This window comes from Nicotiana attenuata, unplaced genomic scaffold (assembly GCF_001879085.1).
Source record: "Nicotiana attenuata strain UT unplaced genomic scaffold, NIATTr2, whole genome shotgun sequence".
Taxonomy (NCBI): Eukaryota; Viridiplantae; Streptophyta; class Magnoliopsida; order Solanales; family Solanaceae; genus Nicotiana; species Nicotiana attenuata.
In genome coordinates this window covers 127482-142484 of record NW_017671004.1, presented here as the reverse complement: position 1 = coordinate 142484, position 15003 = coordinate 127482, and the positions used below count along the sequence as shown (strand labels likewise).

The 15003-nt window shown below is 34.6% G+C and overlaps 1 protein-coding gene across 1 annotated transcript; it reads right to left on the bottom strand.

Moving 5' to 3' along the window:
- Window positions 1-548: 548 nt before the first annotated feature.
- On the bottom strand, window positions 549-5244 carry LOC109205157 (PXMP2/4 family protein 4-like). The gene is made up of 4 exons (XM_019367834.1): window positions 4856-5244; window positions 3808-4036; window positions 1137-1261; window positions 549-917 (listed from the first exon to the last, which is right to left on the bottom strand). Exons 1-4 carry the CDS (start codon window positions 5174-5176, stop codon window positions 834-836), a joined length of 759 nt encoding a protein of 252 aa, XP_019223379.1. The 5' UTR covers window positions 5177-5244; the 3' UTR covers window positions 549-833.
- Between the last annotated feature and the right edge of the window lie 9759 nt (window positions 5245-15003).

The window sequence follows — 15003 nt, the reverse complement described above, 5'->3', positions numbered from 1 at the left end:
TTTATAATAATAAAATAATATAGATAGATAGATTATTAATGATTAGTGATGTATCACAAAATCAAATCTCTGTTTACCCTAATACTGCTAGAGATGATACTTTTATATTTTTGTTGTAGTCTACAACAAAGTAAAGTGTCATATTTTATAGGTATCTCATGAGATTAGTCTATCATATCACTAGTGATCAGAGTGAGTAGTACCTTAAATTGAATTCATGGTAAAATAGTCTATTGCTAGTCATTTTGGTCCCATTACTCCAATCTGTCTCAATTTATTTGACGTGGTACCTAGTCTAAAAAAAGAATATTTTTGAAGCATGTGATTTTAAAAGTTTAAAAGGTAAAAGTTTTGTAGGGTCATAATATTTGTGTAGCCATAAAAGCTTCTCATTAACGGTAAAATGGGTAAAATTGAAAAACTTAAAAGTCAAATTGTTTTCAAATATAAAAAGCAATATGCATGCTTGCAACTCCTCATACTTTGCTCGATTAAAAATATCAAGTCAAATTCCAAATGTTTACTAATGAAAAGAAGTTTTAAAAAAATTGAAAAAGTTATGTAAAATGATATACTGTGTAATGCAAACACCATGAAATGCAACTTTGTACAAGTAACAGGCGTGGAATATTCTCAACGACTCTCCTTCATCAATACAGTGCAAATTTAAAATAACGGAAATAAATGTAAGAATGAATCAAAATCTACTCTAGACCCTGTTTTTCTCTTTGCTATCATCTCCTCAATATGCAGCGCTTATCGGCAATCATTTTCTCTTAAATTCTATCCTTGCGCGCTTCGAGACTTCACTAGAGCAGAGCAGGGCTTACAAACTAAACGGCAACAGCTTTCTTCAAACTTGCCACATATGTCAAATAGATCGACCATGCATATGCGAATGCACTATTGGCCAATGGCTGTCAAAGAGCATTACCAAAAACATTAAACCTCATGAATGTTCAAAATACTAGGTTCGGAATAGTTGAAGGAGTTGATTTGAGCAATTTAGATAAATGTGAAATTGATGAAAAAGTAGAGTAATATATGCTCCCCAAGTCAGACCACAGAAACTGCGGATCATCTCATTAAAGATGATGCACTAGCTGTCATTAGAAAAAACGAGTATAATATAGTACCTGCAAATGGACAGGGATTACTTTATATGTCAAGAAATCACAAAACGGCCAGTACATTAGGCCATTCATCATTGTTGGGAGCAGGTCACGCTTCAATCTTGCAGCGATTTCCTCCCCATTCTCACCTGAATGTGACAAATGAGAAGAGTCAAAGTTGTAAATCATTTTTAAAAAAAAAGAGTAAATCATGTTGAGCCAATGAGACAGTAAGTGAACATATGCAATCATCAGACTTGGTGAAGCGGACAAATAATCCTAGATGACATATGCAGATTCCCCAAAAGAGAACTTCTAACTCTGAGGCAAAGAAAGAGCTTCCTATATAATTGATAGCGTAGTCATGAAACTCTCAAAGTTTCGTTAGTGATGGATCTTTAGCTTCACATCTATAGCAATGCCAACAGCTAAGAATGATGCCAAAGCTCTGTCTGATGGTAGAAAGCAAAAGCTAACCATCTTATCCTCTTTAATCATATTTACAATATGTATTGGCAGAGATTCAAAAGAGATAATACCATAAGAACAAACAGATCCATCAGTGTAATATTCAGAAGCTCGGCCGTGTACATGGTAAATTTAGATGATACCATTCAACTAGTCCCACAACTTAAACATCTTGATAGAATAATATGCATGTAGTTAAGAAGATTGTTGCAACTTTGCTACATGCATCAACGGGTAAAAATATGTTTCCTGAGTTCCGGTGGAAAGACGCACCAAGAATAGCAAAAAAACAAAATCACAATGGAAGATAACATCCCTATTGTGCCAATCAAGTTTTAGGCCAGAGCAATGTATCTTCTTAAGTTTCTCAAGAGATCAAATCTGATCATTGATAATCAGTATCTACTTATATTGAATGGATAACAGCTGAATGTCCAGCCAACCCTTTAGTATTAGTAACTCAATGGCAAGAAATGATATACTCCAGTCAAAGGTCCTTCCATTTTTAATTGGGAAATGGGCCAAAGTTACCCCCATCATATCTAATTTGTCTTATAGATACCCTCCGTTAACCTACTGGCTTATCAGAGCCTACACGTTTTCGTTTGACTTAAAATTGCCCCTACACTGTATTTGTAATAACTTGTCTTGAATTCAGCTAAACGGTGATGGAGAAGAACCATAACTATGTAACCCAATTCCTAATACATTGACCACTTTGTTCGAGTATGTAAGTAAATTGCAAAACGATCCAAGTACTAAATGCCCGAGTCTCTTTTGTGTCCCAATTCCAATATGATCTCTTGCTACATTAGCAAATATCACTCCTGAAAAGATTCCTATGGTTAAAAGAGTAAATCCTAAACTAATAAACAATTACTCCAATAATTCAATTGTTGAATCGATTTACCTTAAAAAGTTTTAGCAGGAAAAAAAGTATTTTATAAAACATTTTCGCCCGAGAAAAACCATTCGTTAAAAAAGCATTGCTCTTATAAAAAAAATTCTGACGATTGAATTTCTTTAACTTTTTCCCTCCTCAAAATTATTCTCCAATGATGACTTTTAGAGTGATTGGGATATAGCTGGTGTCCATTTACAATTTACTTAATTGACTGTTCACACTTCAATCAACCCTTCATGAATCAAGATTAAGAACCACAAGATACAGAATGAACATTTTCCAACTCAACCACTCACGAACCCACTCCCCTAGCCCCAATCATTAGCAACTCTTTTCTGGCCCCAGAACTCTCTTGCAGCCATGCTTCAACTTCCTGCCAGTGTTTACCCATGACACTTGTCTTAGAGCCCCCTCAATCTTCTACAAGACCCCACCCCCTTCACCTCCACCCTCATCCGGTTTCCTTTTTAGCGATCTCAAGACTTCAGTTAAGATGGCAGAAGATTGCCTTTACTACGTATAGATGAAGAATATTATGGCTTTTCTTTCAATAATTAGAAAGAGTTACAATAGGTATAATTGCACTTTTGATCCCTCAAATTCCGAGTTTGTTCTTGTGATGTCAAAAATAAGGACACTTAACCTTCAATTAATCTAAGTGTTTGCTTTGGACCTTTGACCTAACGCCACATCCACAACTTTAACAGACTAAATACTAAACTATGTGACTGCCTGTACACAAATTTTTAGCAAGAATTAAATTGATACTTTTACCTTATATTTTAAAGGGGTTATATTGTATTATAATAATATTTTAAACTATATCATCCACAAAATATCGAGTAAATGTGCTAGAATAAGCTCCATTTAGAAACACAGAGATAGTCACCATACTGCCGGAAGAAGCAAGTTTGAAGCACCCACATAGAGGTGTAGTGTTTATCAATTGTCTAATCGTCCTAATGCTGCTTATTGGACTCTGAACTGCTATTCTGAACAATTCCCCACATGTTTTCCTGACTATCAGTACCTTAAATCCCCTCTTTCAGCCTTTTAAACCAACATTCTCTTATCCAGTTCCTCATTGATGACCCGGATATTGCCGCATGCTCGTGTAACGTTTCTACTACAATTGCTATGGCAGTCATCCACTTTCCAAATTCGAGATGCATATTCATAGTCAGGATGTAAACTTATATGCCTTTTGGTGTCGTTTGTGACTAATCGAATAAGTAATAACCGAGAAACAAATTAGCTACTTCACTACCAGAAAGCAAGAATTAGGCAGAAAGCGAATGAAACAGAAAAGGACCTAGTGTGTACCTTGTAGAGCAGCATTGAAAGAGAAGAAAACAGAGTTAATCACAGGCCCAAAAGCAAGCTGTCCCATCAACAGTTTCTTCAACGTACTAACGATATCCCGATTTGGCAATACCCTCCCCACAAAGTTAAACCAATAATGTTGAGCTGTTCCTAAAATTAATAGTCCAAAGCCAGCCATGCGCAGAGTCCTAATTATATCTAAAGAATCTGAAGGTGACATCGTAATCATCTGGCAAAATCCAAACCACATAACTCATGAGTCTTGTTTAACCAATTTTATTGCATCAAAAATTCGAAACTTGCCTGTTCTTTTACCTAATTAAAGCAAAAAACCACACTATATAGTGTGTTTGGTATGGTGAAAAATGTTTTTAGGGAAATAGCTTTCCATGATGAAAACAGTGGTGGAGACAGGAATTCTGATAAGGGGGTTCAAAAAAATCCGAAAAGGCCACACCTGGAATTTGAACATGTATTTCTCTTATTTTAAGACGAGGATTCAAAATTCAATATAAGTATAAAAAGATTTTTACCCTATTTATGCAATATAACTTTCCAATGAAGGGGATTCAACTTGCATGTGGCTCCGCCACGAGATGAAATGATTATTCAGTTTGGTTATTTTGAATTATTTAAAATATTTTCTCTCAAAAGACAGGAAAATGCAAGTCCTTTACAAATATACCTCTCTCTTACTCTGTCTCGCTTGCTTCAATCGTTGCTTAGACATTATCCTCACCAAATAGACTATCTTGATATCATAACTTCCAATTTTTATGATTATCATGTATTAATATCCAATCAAACAAATATGGTCCAGAAAATAACTTCATAATGTAAAACATTTTCCACTGAATTATTTTTTTATGACGGAGGTGTTCGGGCCAGCTTTTGCGCACTACTTCCCACCAGCACAAGTATCGGGTAAAGGGAAAAAACCAATTAGTGCTTTTTTTTTTGCTTTCGGTAAAATATTCTCCACGGGAAACAATTTATGTATACTAAACATACTTAAATGAAAAATTAGACAAAGAAAAGGGAAAAATACCTGGGAAGTTAGGTCAGCAGCAGCATAAATAATAGCAGAGGATACACTTTTTGTAATAATTGGACGAGACTCTAAAGCTCCTAAATACCATCCCAAAAATCCCACTTGGGTTTTTGAAGAGGCAGATGAATATGATTTTCGAAGGATAAACAAAGATGAGAAAGAAGAAGGGGTTGTAGGAACTGTAGTTGTTTTGAAATTGTTAGTACAAGAGTTAGAATCAGTCCATATTCTGGAAATTGAATTCTTGGAAATGAAACTGCGCTTTGAATGTTGAATTATGGTGCGTTTAGCTAAGCTTGTTAGAAAATTGATTCCCATTTTTGGGTTCTAATGAATTGAATGATTTTGGGGTTTTGCGGATAAAATTAGTGACAAAAGTACTGGGGTTTCAAGGCTATATTGGGTATTTTGGGTGAAAGGAGGGTTTTTGAGTACTTATGATTAATGAGGCAATTTGCACCCCAAAAGATTATGGATATTACACACAGGTCACCGGTTTACTTCCTTCTTCTTCATTTTCTTTTTTCTCCTTTTTGTTCGTTTTAAAATTCCTCGCATCATCTATTTTATGATTTTGAATCCTCTCCTAAGGATTTGTATTTATTCAGATACTAGATATTTTGGGTCGTTTGCCGCCGTATCCTATATTTGTGCCACCTTTTAACTTGTACCCTATTTTTAAAAATTATTGATTTGGTAGCCAATTGACAAAAAATCCTTAATAATATGACAATTACACCCTAACAAAAGATATAAAACATGCATCGCGCATTAATCGCGTGATCTGCAATCTCATTCGTGAAAAAAGATCTCCTCCTCTCCTCTCAGCAGCTTTATCAAAAAATTAGAAACTTATCCAGATTCATCTTCAGAATCACACTTGCATGAAGTTGTTTCATGTTGAAGCTAAACTTCATGCTAATGTAGCATGAAGTTATTTCACATTGAAGCTAAAACTTCATGCTAATGGATGCTGAAATTATATATCCTGCAGTCTATAGTTTTGTCATGAGTTTTATCTAAAACTTCAGTCTAAACTTGCTTAAGTTTTTTAGTTCATTTGCTAAAACTTCAGACTAAACATGCTTAAGTTTTTTAGTTCATTTGCTAAAACCTCAAACTAAACATGCTTAAGTTTTTTAGTTCATTTTCAGACTAAACATGCTTAAGTTTTTTAGTTCATTTGCTAAAACTTCAGACTAAACACGCTTAAGTTTTTGTCTTGCAGTATTTAATTTTCTAAAGAGTTTTGCTAATGTATGCTGAAGTTATTTAGTTCATTTGCTAAAACTTCATACCAAAATATGCTGAAGTTTTGTAACATGGTCTACAGTTTTGTCCTGAATTTTATCCGAAACTTCAATCTAAACAAGCTGAAGTTTTTTAGTTCATTTGCTAAAACTTCAGCCTAAACATGCTTAAGTTTTTGTCCTGCAGTTTGTCAATAGTCTTTTATTAAAGAAGGGTGAAATCGACTTTTTAAAATGCTTTTAACAAAAAAATGGATACGGATGCAAACGGAAAACAAAACGGGTATAAGTTAAAAGGGGGCGACCAAATAGGGCGCCCGTGTAACTTTTACAGATATTTTATCTTTTGAGACATGATGTAGAAATGAGATCAGGTAGCCACTTTTAGCATGTTATTTAAGATATATGTAGTTATTAATAATTACTAAAGTTTAACTAGCTTCGACACTTCTTTTTTTTTTCTTCTTCAAATCTTCAAGTCAGTTTCAGACCCTCGAGTCTCAAGTTACACTTTAACTTCATACCCGCACTTTTAATTTCATGGTCAACGATTTGAAATTAATTTTGAGATAGCTAAATATGAAAAGATTTAAAATTTTCAGCTACTCTTTAAGTAAGGCTCCTAAAACAGCTATTTATGCACTCCCCAACTAATGATTCTTTTTATTGGAAGTTAGTTAGCGGTTAGACTAATTAGTTAGTTTATCTAATTAGTTAGGACCAAAGTGTAAATACTATAACCTAGAGAGTTTATAGTGATTATTCTGTTTTTACTGTATATAACAGTTAGTTACAGCAGTAATGAAATCAATTGGAAAAATTCCCAAACACTGCCTTCTTCTTCACGATAGAAGCTCTCTCTAATGGCTGAATTTTGACATGGTATCAGAGCCATGGAGACTGATTCGTGAAGATTTCAACCGTCATATGAACAATTTCCTACTCAATTGAATTGAATAGTACTAATTTCAACCATTTTTTGATAGATCGTGAAGATCGATTTCTAAAGCTTGTGCGTCAATGGCGACTGAGAAAATCGACCATAGGCATCCTCTTTTTCTTCAACCTTCTGATACACCTGGATTGATTTTGATTCCAATTCAGCTCACAGGTTCAGAGAACTATGGACTGTGGAGTAGATCGATGCGACTTGCTCTCAAGGCCAAAAGGAAGCTAGGGTTCGTAACATGAACATGTGCTAAGGAGTTGTACAAGGATGCTCTTCTGGAGGAGTCGGAAACTTGTAATGCAACAGTACATTCTTGGATAATGAATTCTGTTTCGAAGGAGTTGCTTAGTGGGATCATCTATGCATCGGATGCACATGCAGTCTGGGAGGACCTCAAGGAGCGCTTTGATAAGGTGAATCGAGTGCGTATTTTTCAGTTGCACAGATTGATCTCGAGATTATCACAAGGATCGGACTCTGTATCTATGTATTTTACTAAGTTGAAGGAGTTATGGGCTGAGTATGATGTTTTAGTGCCATTTCCACACTATGGTTGTCCTAGATCTAAAGAACACATAACTCATTTGCATCAACAAAGGGTGATGCAATTTCTGGATGGGCTTATGAGCAAGCTCGTCGACAAATTCTAATGAAAACTACTGAACCAACTCTCAATCAAGCCTATGCATTAATCATTCAAGATGAAAGTCAACAATCAATAGGAAGTGTTTCTATGGCTGATAAATGAAATCCACTGGCTATGCAAGCTGGTAGAGGACAGGGGTATAGAGGAAAGAAATAGTTTCTACAATGTGACCATTGTCGTATGAAAGGCCACACAAAAGAAAATTGTTTCAAAATCATTGGTTACCTTGAAGACTTCAAGGGAAGAAGAACCTTTCAACCTAGAGTAACACTCACTGCAGCTAATCATGTAAAGGGATCAACAACTCAACCTTCACAAGCAACAACACAATCTAAGGGAGATTACTTCTTCACAGAAGCTCAGTATCAACAAATTTTGGGATTTCTCAACAACAAAGATTCACCAAGTGAAGTTCCAACTCGGGCTAATAATGCAGGTAAAATCAATGCAATATCCTCTAATGTAGAAGTTTTGAATGAGATGAAGGATAGATGGATTGTGGATTCAGGAGCCACACATCACATATCTTCTATATTAGATTTGATGAGTGATGTGAGCAGAATAACTGATAAGGGAAGAGAAAAAGTTACACGGCCAAATGAAGGTTGTGCAAAAATAGAACATATTGGGAGTTCTTTTTTGTCAGCTATTGATAAACTGAAAAATGTGCTTCATGTGCCTGATTTTAAATTCAACCTAATGTCAATGTCCAAACTAACCAGAGATCTGAGTTGTGCTGCCATATTTTTACCTAAACTGTGTGTGTTTCAGGATCTTTACAATGGCAGGGTGAAGGGGATTGGTAAGGAAGATGAAGGATTATATGTACTGAAGCGAAAAGGAATCAGACAACTAGCAGCTCATATTGGTATGAAGGTCTCAACTGGAGACACATGGGATCTATGGCACAAAAGGCTAGGCCATGCTTCTATTCCTGTGATGCAGCATGTTTCTTTCTTGCAGAATAAAGTAGATAGTGAAATACAAAATAAATGTTCTGTTTGCCCTTTAGCAAAACAGTGTAGGCTGAGCTTTCCTGATAGTGAAGAAAAGGAGTATTAGACCTTTTAAACTTGTTCACATGGATGTTTGGGGACCATATAAGAAGGCTACTCATGACAGGAAACACTATTTCCTTACAGTTGTTGATGATTTCTCAAGGGCTACTTGGATTTTTTTGATGTAGTTTAAGAATGAAACTATCATTTTCTTGAAGCAATTTTTATGCATGGTTAAAACACAGTTTGATAGTTGTGTTAAGATTTTAAGAACTGATAATGGGAAAGAGCTCTTTTATAAACAGTGGAGTGATTTTTTGAGATCACAAGGTGTTATTCATCAAAGTAGTTGTGTCTATACCTCTCAACAGAATGGGGTAGTTAAGAGAAAACACAGACACATACTTAATACTTCTAGAGCATTAAGATTTTAGAGTAATGTACCAAGTATATTTTGGGGGGAATGTGTACAAACAGCAGTATACATCATAAATAGACTGCCTTCTAAGATCTTAGATTGAAAGAGCCCTTTTGTTATGTTGCATGGTAGAGAACCTTCCATAGTTCATCTACGAGTCTTTGGGTGTTTATGTTATGCAACTAACTTGGTGATAGAGGGCAAGTTTGCTGCTAGAGCTAGAAAGTCTGTACACATGGGATATTCCACTACCCAAAAAGGATATAGGTTATATGATTTGAACACTAAATGTTTCTTTGTTAGCAGGGATGTATCCTTCAGAGAGTCTGAGTTTCCATTCAAGGAAGTGCAATTACATTCACTCACACAAGACAATCTTGAGGCTAGTTTTTTGCAACTTGATTTGTCAGCTTCTGAAGAAATTGTACCAATAGTTAGTCATTCAGAGGACTTTTCCCAAAGTCTAGTCTCACATAAAGAATCAAGAGGTTCTACTCATGCTGAACCAGCTACAGGTCATCATGATGTAAATGTTGAACCTGCCCCAAATATGGAGGAGATAGATGAACCTGATGCAGATGAACCAGTAGTGAACAATCATGATGCAGAAGTACATAATGATCATGTCCAGCAAAAAGACATTCCCGTTGCAGATGTTGTTGCTCCAGATATTGCTCCTTCAGATGTTGCTGCTCCAAATGTTGAATCAAGCTCTAATGTATTTGATAGACAGTCTGTGCTTGGAAGACAATCTCTTAGAGTGAAACACCCTCCTATATGGCAAAAGGATTATGTGGTGCAGTTTAAAAATCATCACAATGCAATTATCCAATATCTAATTCTTTGTCATATGAAAACATGTCTCCTAAGTACAAGAGTTATGTGTCTGTCTTCTCAGTACTAAAGGAACCTCATACCTTCAAGGAAGCTATCAAGGATGAGAGGTGGAATACTGCTATGCAACAGGTGGTGCAAGCTCTAGAGGACAATAGAACATGGAAAGTAGGATATCTACCTCCTGGAAAAACTTCTATTGGATCTAAGTGTGTTTACAAAATAAAATATAAAGCTAATGAGGAAATAGAAAGGTTCAAAGCTCGACTGGTGGCTAAAGGTTATAATCAACAGGAGGGATTAGACTATCACGAGACCTTTTCACCAGTAGCAAAAATGGTGAGAGTTAGGTCTGTGATAGCTTTGGCAACCTCAAAAGATTGGACACTATACCAGAGGGATGTGTTTAATGCCTTCCTTCAAGGTGACTTATTTGAAGAAGTGTATATGGACTTGCCACTAGGATTTCAAAGGCAGCGGGATCAGAAGGTATGCAAACTGTTCAAGTCCCTATATGGCCTAAAACAGGCCTCCAAGCAATGGAATCTGAAACTCACAAAAGCCTTAGTGAGTGCAGGTTTTGTACAGAGTACTTTTGATTACTCTATGTTCACAAAGAAGTTAGGATCAGATATTGTGGTCATTCTAATCTATGTGGATGATCTATTATTGACCGGGAGCAATAAAGAGTTGATTGATGAAGCTAAGGCGGCTCTACACCAGCAATTCAAACTTAAAGACTTGGGAGAATTGAGATATTTTTTCGGCATTGAAGTTTTGAGATCCAAGCATGGGATTTTACTTAACCAAAGAAAGTACACTTTGAAACTTATTTCTGAGCTAGGATTGAGTGGTGCCAAACCAGCTGTGAAACCTCTTGAGATTAATCAGAAACTCACAACAGTTGAATATGATGAAGCTGTTGGGCTTAAGGAAACAGACCCCTTGACAGATGTCACTAGCTATCAAAGATTGATAGGGAAACTTCTCTATATTACTATCACACGGCCTGATATTAGCTATGTAGTGCAGAGTTTAAGCCAGTTTATGCAACTACCTAAGAAGTCACATATGGATACTGTTCTTAGGGTAGTGAGATATGTAAAATCTGCACCAGGCATGGGAGTATTGATGAAGAGAGGGGAAGTAGATACTTTAACTGCTTTCTGCGACTCTGACTGGGCAGCATGTCCAATGACAAGAAGATCTGCTAGTAGTTATGCAGTCAAATTTGGTGATCCCTTGATATCATGGAAGTCCAAAAAATAGCATACTGTGTCAAGAAGCAGTGTAGAGGCAGAGTATCGTAGCATGCCATCAGCAGTCTCTGAAATTGTATGGCTACTGGGTTTATTCTCAGAATTGGGAGTTTCCATTGTTCAACCAATCTCGCTGTTTTGTGACAGCAAGGCAGCAATGCAAATAGCTGCCAATCCTATCTTCCACGAGCGCACTAAACATATTGAAATCGATTGCCATTTCATTCGAGAGCACATTGAAAAAGGTCTGCTTGCTACTCAGTACCCTCAGGGCAACATCATTTTTCACTGAGCAAGCTAGGTGTCTTGAACATTCTTCATCTACCAGCTTGAGGGGGAGTATTGGAAGTTAGTTAGCAGTTAGACTAATTAGTTAGTTAATCTAATTAGTTAGGACCAAAGTGTAAATACTAGAACCTAGAGAGGTCACAGTTATTATTCTGTTTTTACTAAATATAATAGTTAGTTACAGCAGTAATGAAATCAGTTGGAAAAATTCCCAAACACTGCCTTCTTCTTCACGATAGAAGCTCTCTCTAATGGCTGAATTTTGACACTTTTAATCTAACTTTTTTGTTTTTGTAGTCCATTGCAAAGGTTATTTGGTGACATTATCTTCTCACGAGAGATTAGAAAAAAATACAAGAAATTTATAAATAAAAACATTTTACTGGATTATTTCATCCCCTTCAACTGCTCCGCGAAGATACCAAGTTACCAACTTGGTTATCTAGCATTAAATTAGGTCCGTCCGACATTCGTCCTACTTCATAGATAGAAAGAATTCAAATTATAATGGAATACATATCATTTCCTCCCATTTCACGCTTATCCCATGTACATGTTCAATTACTTAAACTAATAAAATTCAATGGGGAAATAACGTCCAGCCCCTAGAGGCGGAGCCATGATTTCAAGATTATGGGTTCGGGATTCTACTCGTTTTAAGTTATCGGGTTCTAAATTAATAATTTATACATATTCAATAGATTTTTTAAGACAAATACAGAGTTTGAACCAAAGCTACTGGGTTCAGCCGAACCGACGGTACTCTAGCTCCTCCACTGCCAGTCCCTATCTGTCGGAAAATTTTCAGGTAATTAGGTTAGTGCTAGCCAATCAATTCAATATATCATGTAATTTCTTTCTGTAGCAGTAGCATGTTACTAGTTTAAAAGTCCAGTATAAAGTGCAGTAAGGGACGGATTTGTTAAATTTATGATCGATCGGTAATTCTATAGTCACATGATTTGAGATGTTTAGAGAACTTCTTTTTATTATCAAGTAGTAGTATATAGTGAATTATATCCTTTAGTTGTACAAAAAAGCAATAAATGCAATCTTAAGTTGCTTTTTCATTTAACATTAACGCTCTAATATTAATCATCCTACATCCTGTATTTAAAAATGCTTGCGCTGGCCACGTAACACATAACGTTAGTCCCCAGAAGAAAAATACTTATTCTAATTCGATGCATACACTATATCATATGTATTAATTTATCATGATTATAAGTTAAATAGAGATAAATATACATATTATTGAATTAGATTAAATAATAAGATCCCAATTGTGGAGAACTACTGGGTTTATTGTTGTTATTGATTAAATAATAAACCATACTACTACATGTTTTCTTGTTTTGTTTTGGTGTTCCATCTGACTTCCGGTAATCGCATTGAAGTCTCGGTTAATTTGAGTTCGCATGGTATAATTTTTTTTTTACAGGAATAGGACTTTTTCTATTTTCAAAAAATATCTATATCTATATCTATCTATCTATCTATCTATATCTATATTATTATAAAAGCACGAATGTTGAAAGCTAAATGTTGAACGACTAAAATATCCTTAAAATATTGATTTACTTTTATGCCCTTAATTATTTACATTAACCTTCACAAGAGAAAAGAACAAAACTGAAAATACACTCGCTAATATGACGAGTTGTAATAGAATAAGAATTTAACAGTGGAATTCTGATAGCCGCAAGCAACTAAATCCATCCAATTTAATTTGAGTATATGTAAGACTTCAATCACAAGGATACCTCTTTACGTTAACTATATCAGCTAAGAAAAACAGTCACCAAATTTATCAAATAAACATTGTGTATCATGCTAAATTGTGTTTGGATGCTAAAGCGTATTTCATGCTAAATTATCAAATACGCTTCTTCAATTTTCTTTGCAGATTACATGTGTTTCATGCTAATAATTTTGTTATGTTTTTTTTTAATATCTTTATGTTCTTACTGTTACCGATGATTACTACAATTTATCATGTTTTTCTCTTTTATTTTTTGCTTTTTTTTTAAAAAAAAAAATTTCTCATCATAAAATTTTGATATCCCATGTAGTCTAAGATATTCACTAGGAAAAGAGACATAAGATTAGGAATGTTTTCCTTTAGATTTTCCTGGCAAAGACCCCGGGAAGACGATTACCAAGATCTCTTATAAGATGGAAATAACAATCTATAATATTTCTTTGAGAACTATATATGGTTGGGTTATTTGGTATTTTGAGATGAGTTGTTCCATATATTAACATTTAATATATTAAAACGCTAAATACCGAATCAAAAATATTCTCAAAATATTAACTGTATATTATGCTCCTCTACAATTGAATTATGTCGATGCACAAAAATGTACTAAGAAATTATCTAAGAATTGGACTCAGGAAATTATCATAAAATTCAAAATACTTTACGATTCTTCTACGTGAAATAGGCATGTAATTGAAGTAATTATTGTAGCTTAGGAATATGCAAAATTTCACTTTTCACAAGTATGTCTATTTCGTCACAAAGGTACAATATTTACAAACATATATCAATTTTCTTTCACAAGAATTTTTACTTTATAATGACTAGCGACAATAAATAAAGCATAAGGGCAAATAACTCCAAATGTTGGACTATATCTGTTGCAACATGTTTTCTCGCACGTACAATTATATGTTGCACTTTCAAGAGGAATATCATTACACACAAAGAAAGTTTTGGTCATGACAGAACAACCAAAGCGTCAGAAAGGAACATACACAAAGAACATCGTCTATAAAGAAGTCTTAGGTAAGAAATTATCACAATACATATCTCTACACTATAAGTATAATATTATATTGTCTAAGTAACACAACTAAATTGATTGTTTATGAAGGTCTAGATGATGTTGTCCGTCATTTTGAATTCATATCTTATGCTATTGTAATGATATTTTTTGGCATTGAATAATTGTTGTATTCTATATAATTGTCTCATTAATTAAATTGCATGTTCCTTCATATACAAAATTGCAGAAATCATTGCGTGTCATTAGCCATAGGCGGAGCCAGAATTTCAAGTTTATGGGTTCAAAATTTTAAGCATTTTAAGTTATTGGGTTCTAAATTAATAATAATAATAATAATAATATATATATATATATATATATATAATAAATTTTTTAAGGTAAATATAGGGTTCGAACCAAAGTTACTGGGTTCGGCCGAACCCACTCGAAGTACTCTAGCTCCGCTCCTGTCATTAGCAACATGCAACGCACGTTCATAGAAACTAGTTACTATATTAAAAGCACGAAGGCCCTTAGTGAAATATCGTTTGTCTTTTTTACCCTTTTAAATTATAATTTAATTAGACAAAACTGTAATTTGATAATTTTGTCCTAAAATTTAAGAGCTAAAAAGCAACTAATATTTTAAGTATTAAATGTTTTCTTATTTGAATTATGCAGAAAGTTTTAAAGTTTGGACCTTAAAATTTGTTAAGATTTCAACATATATGT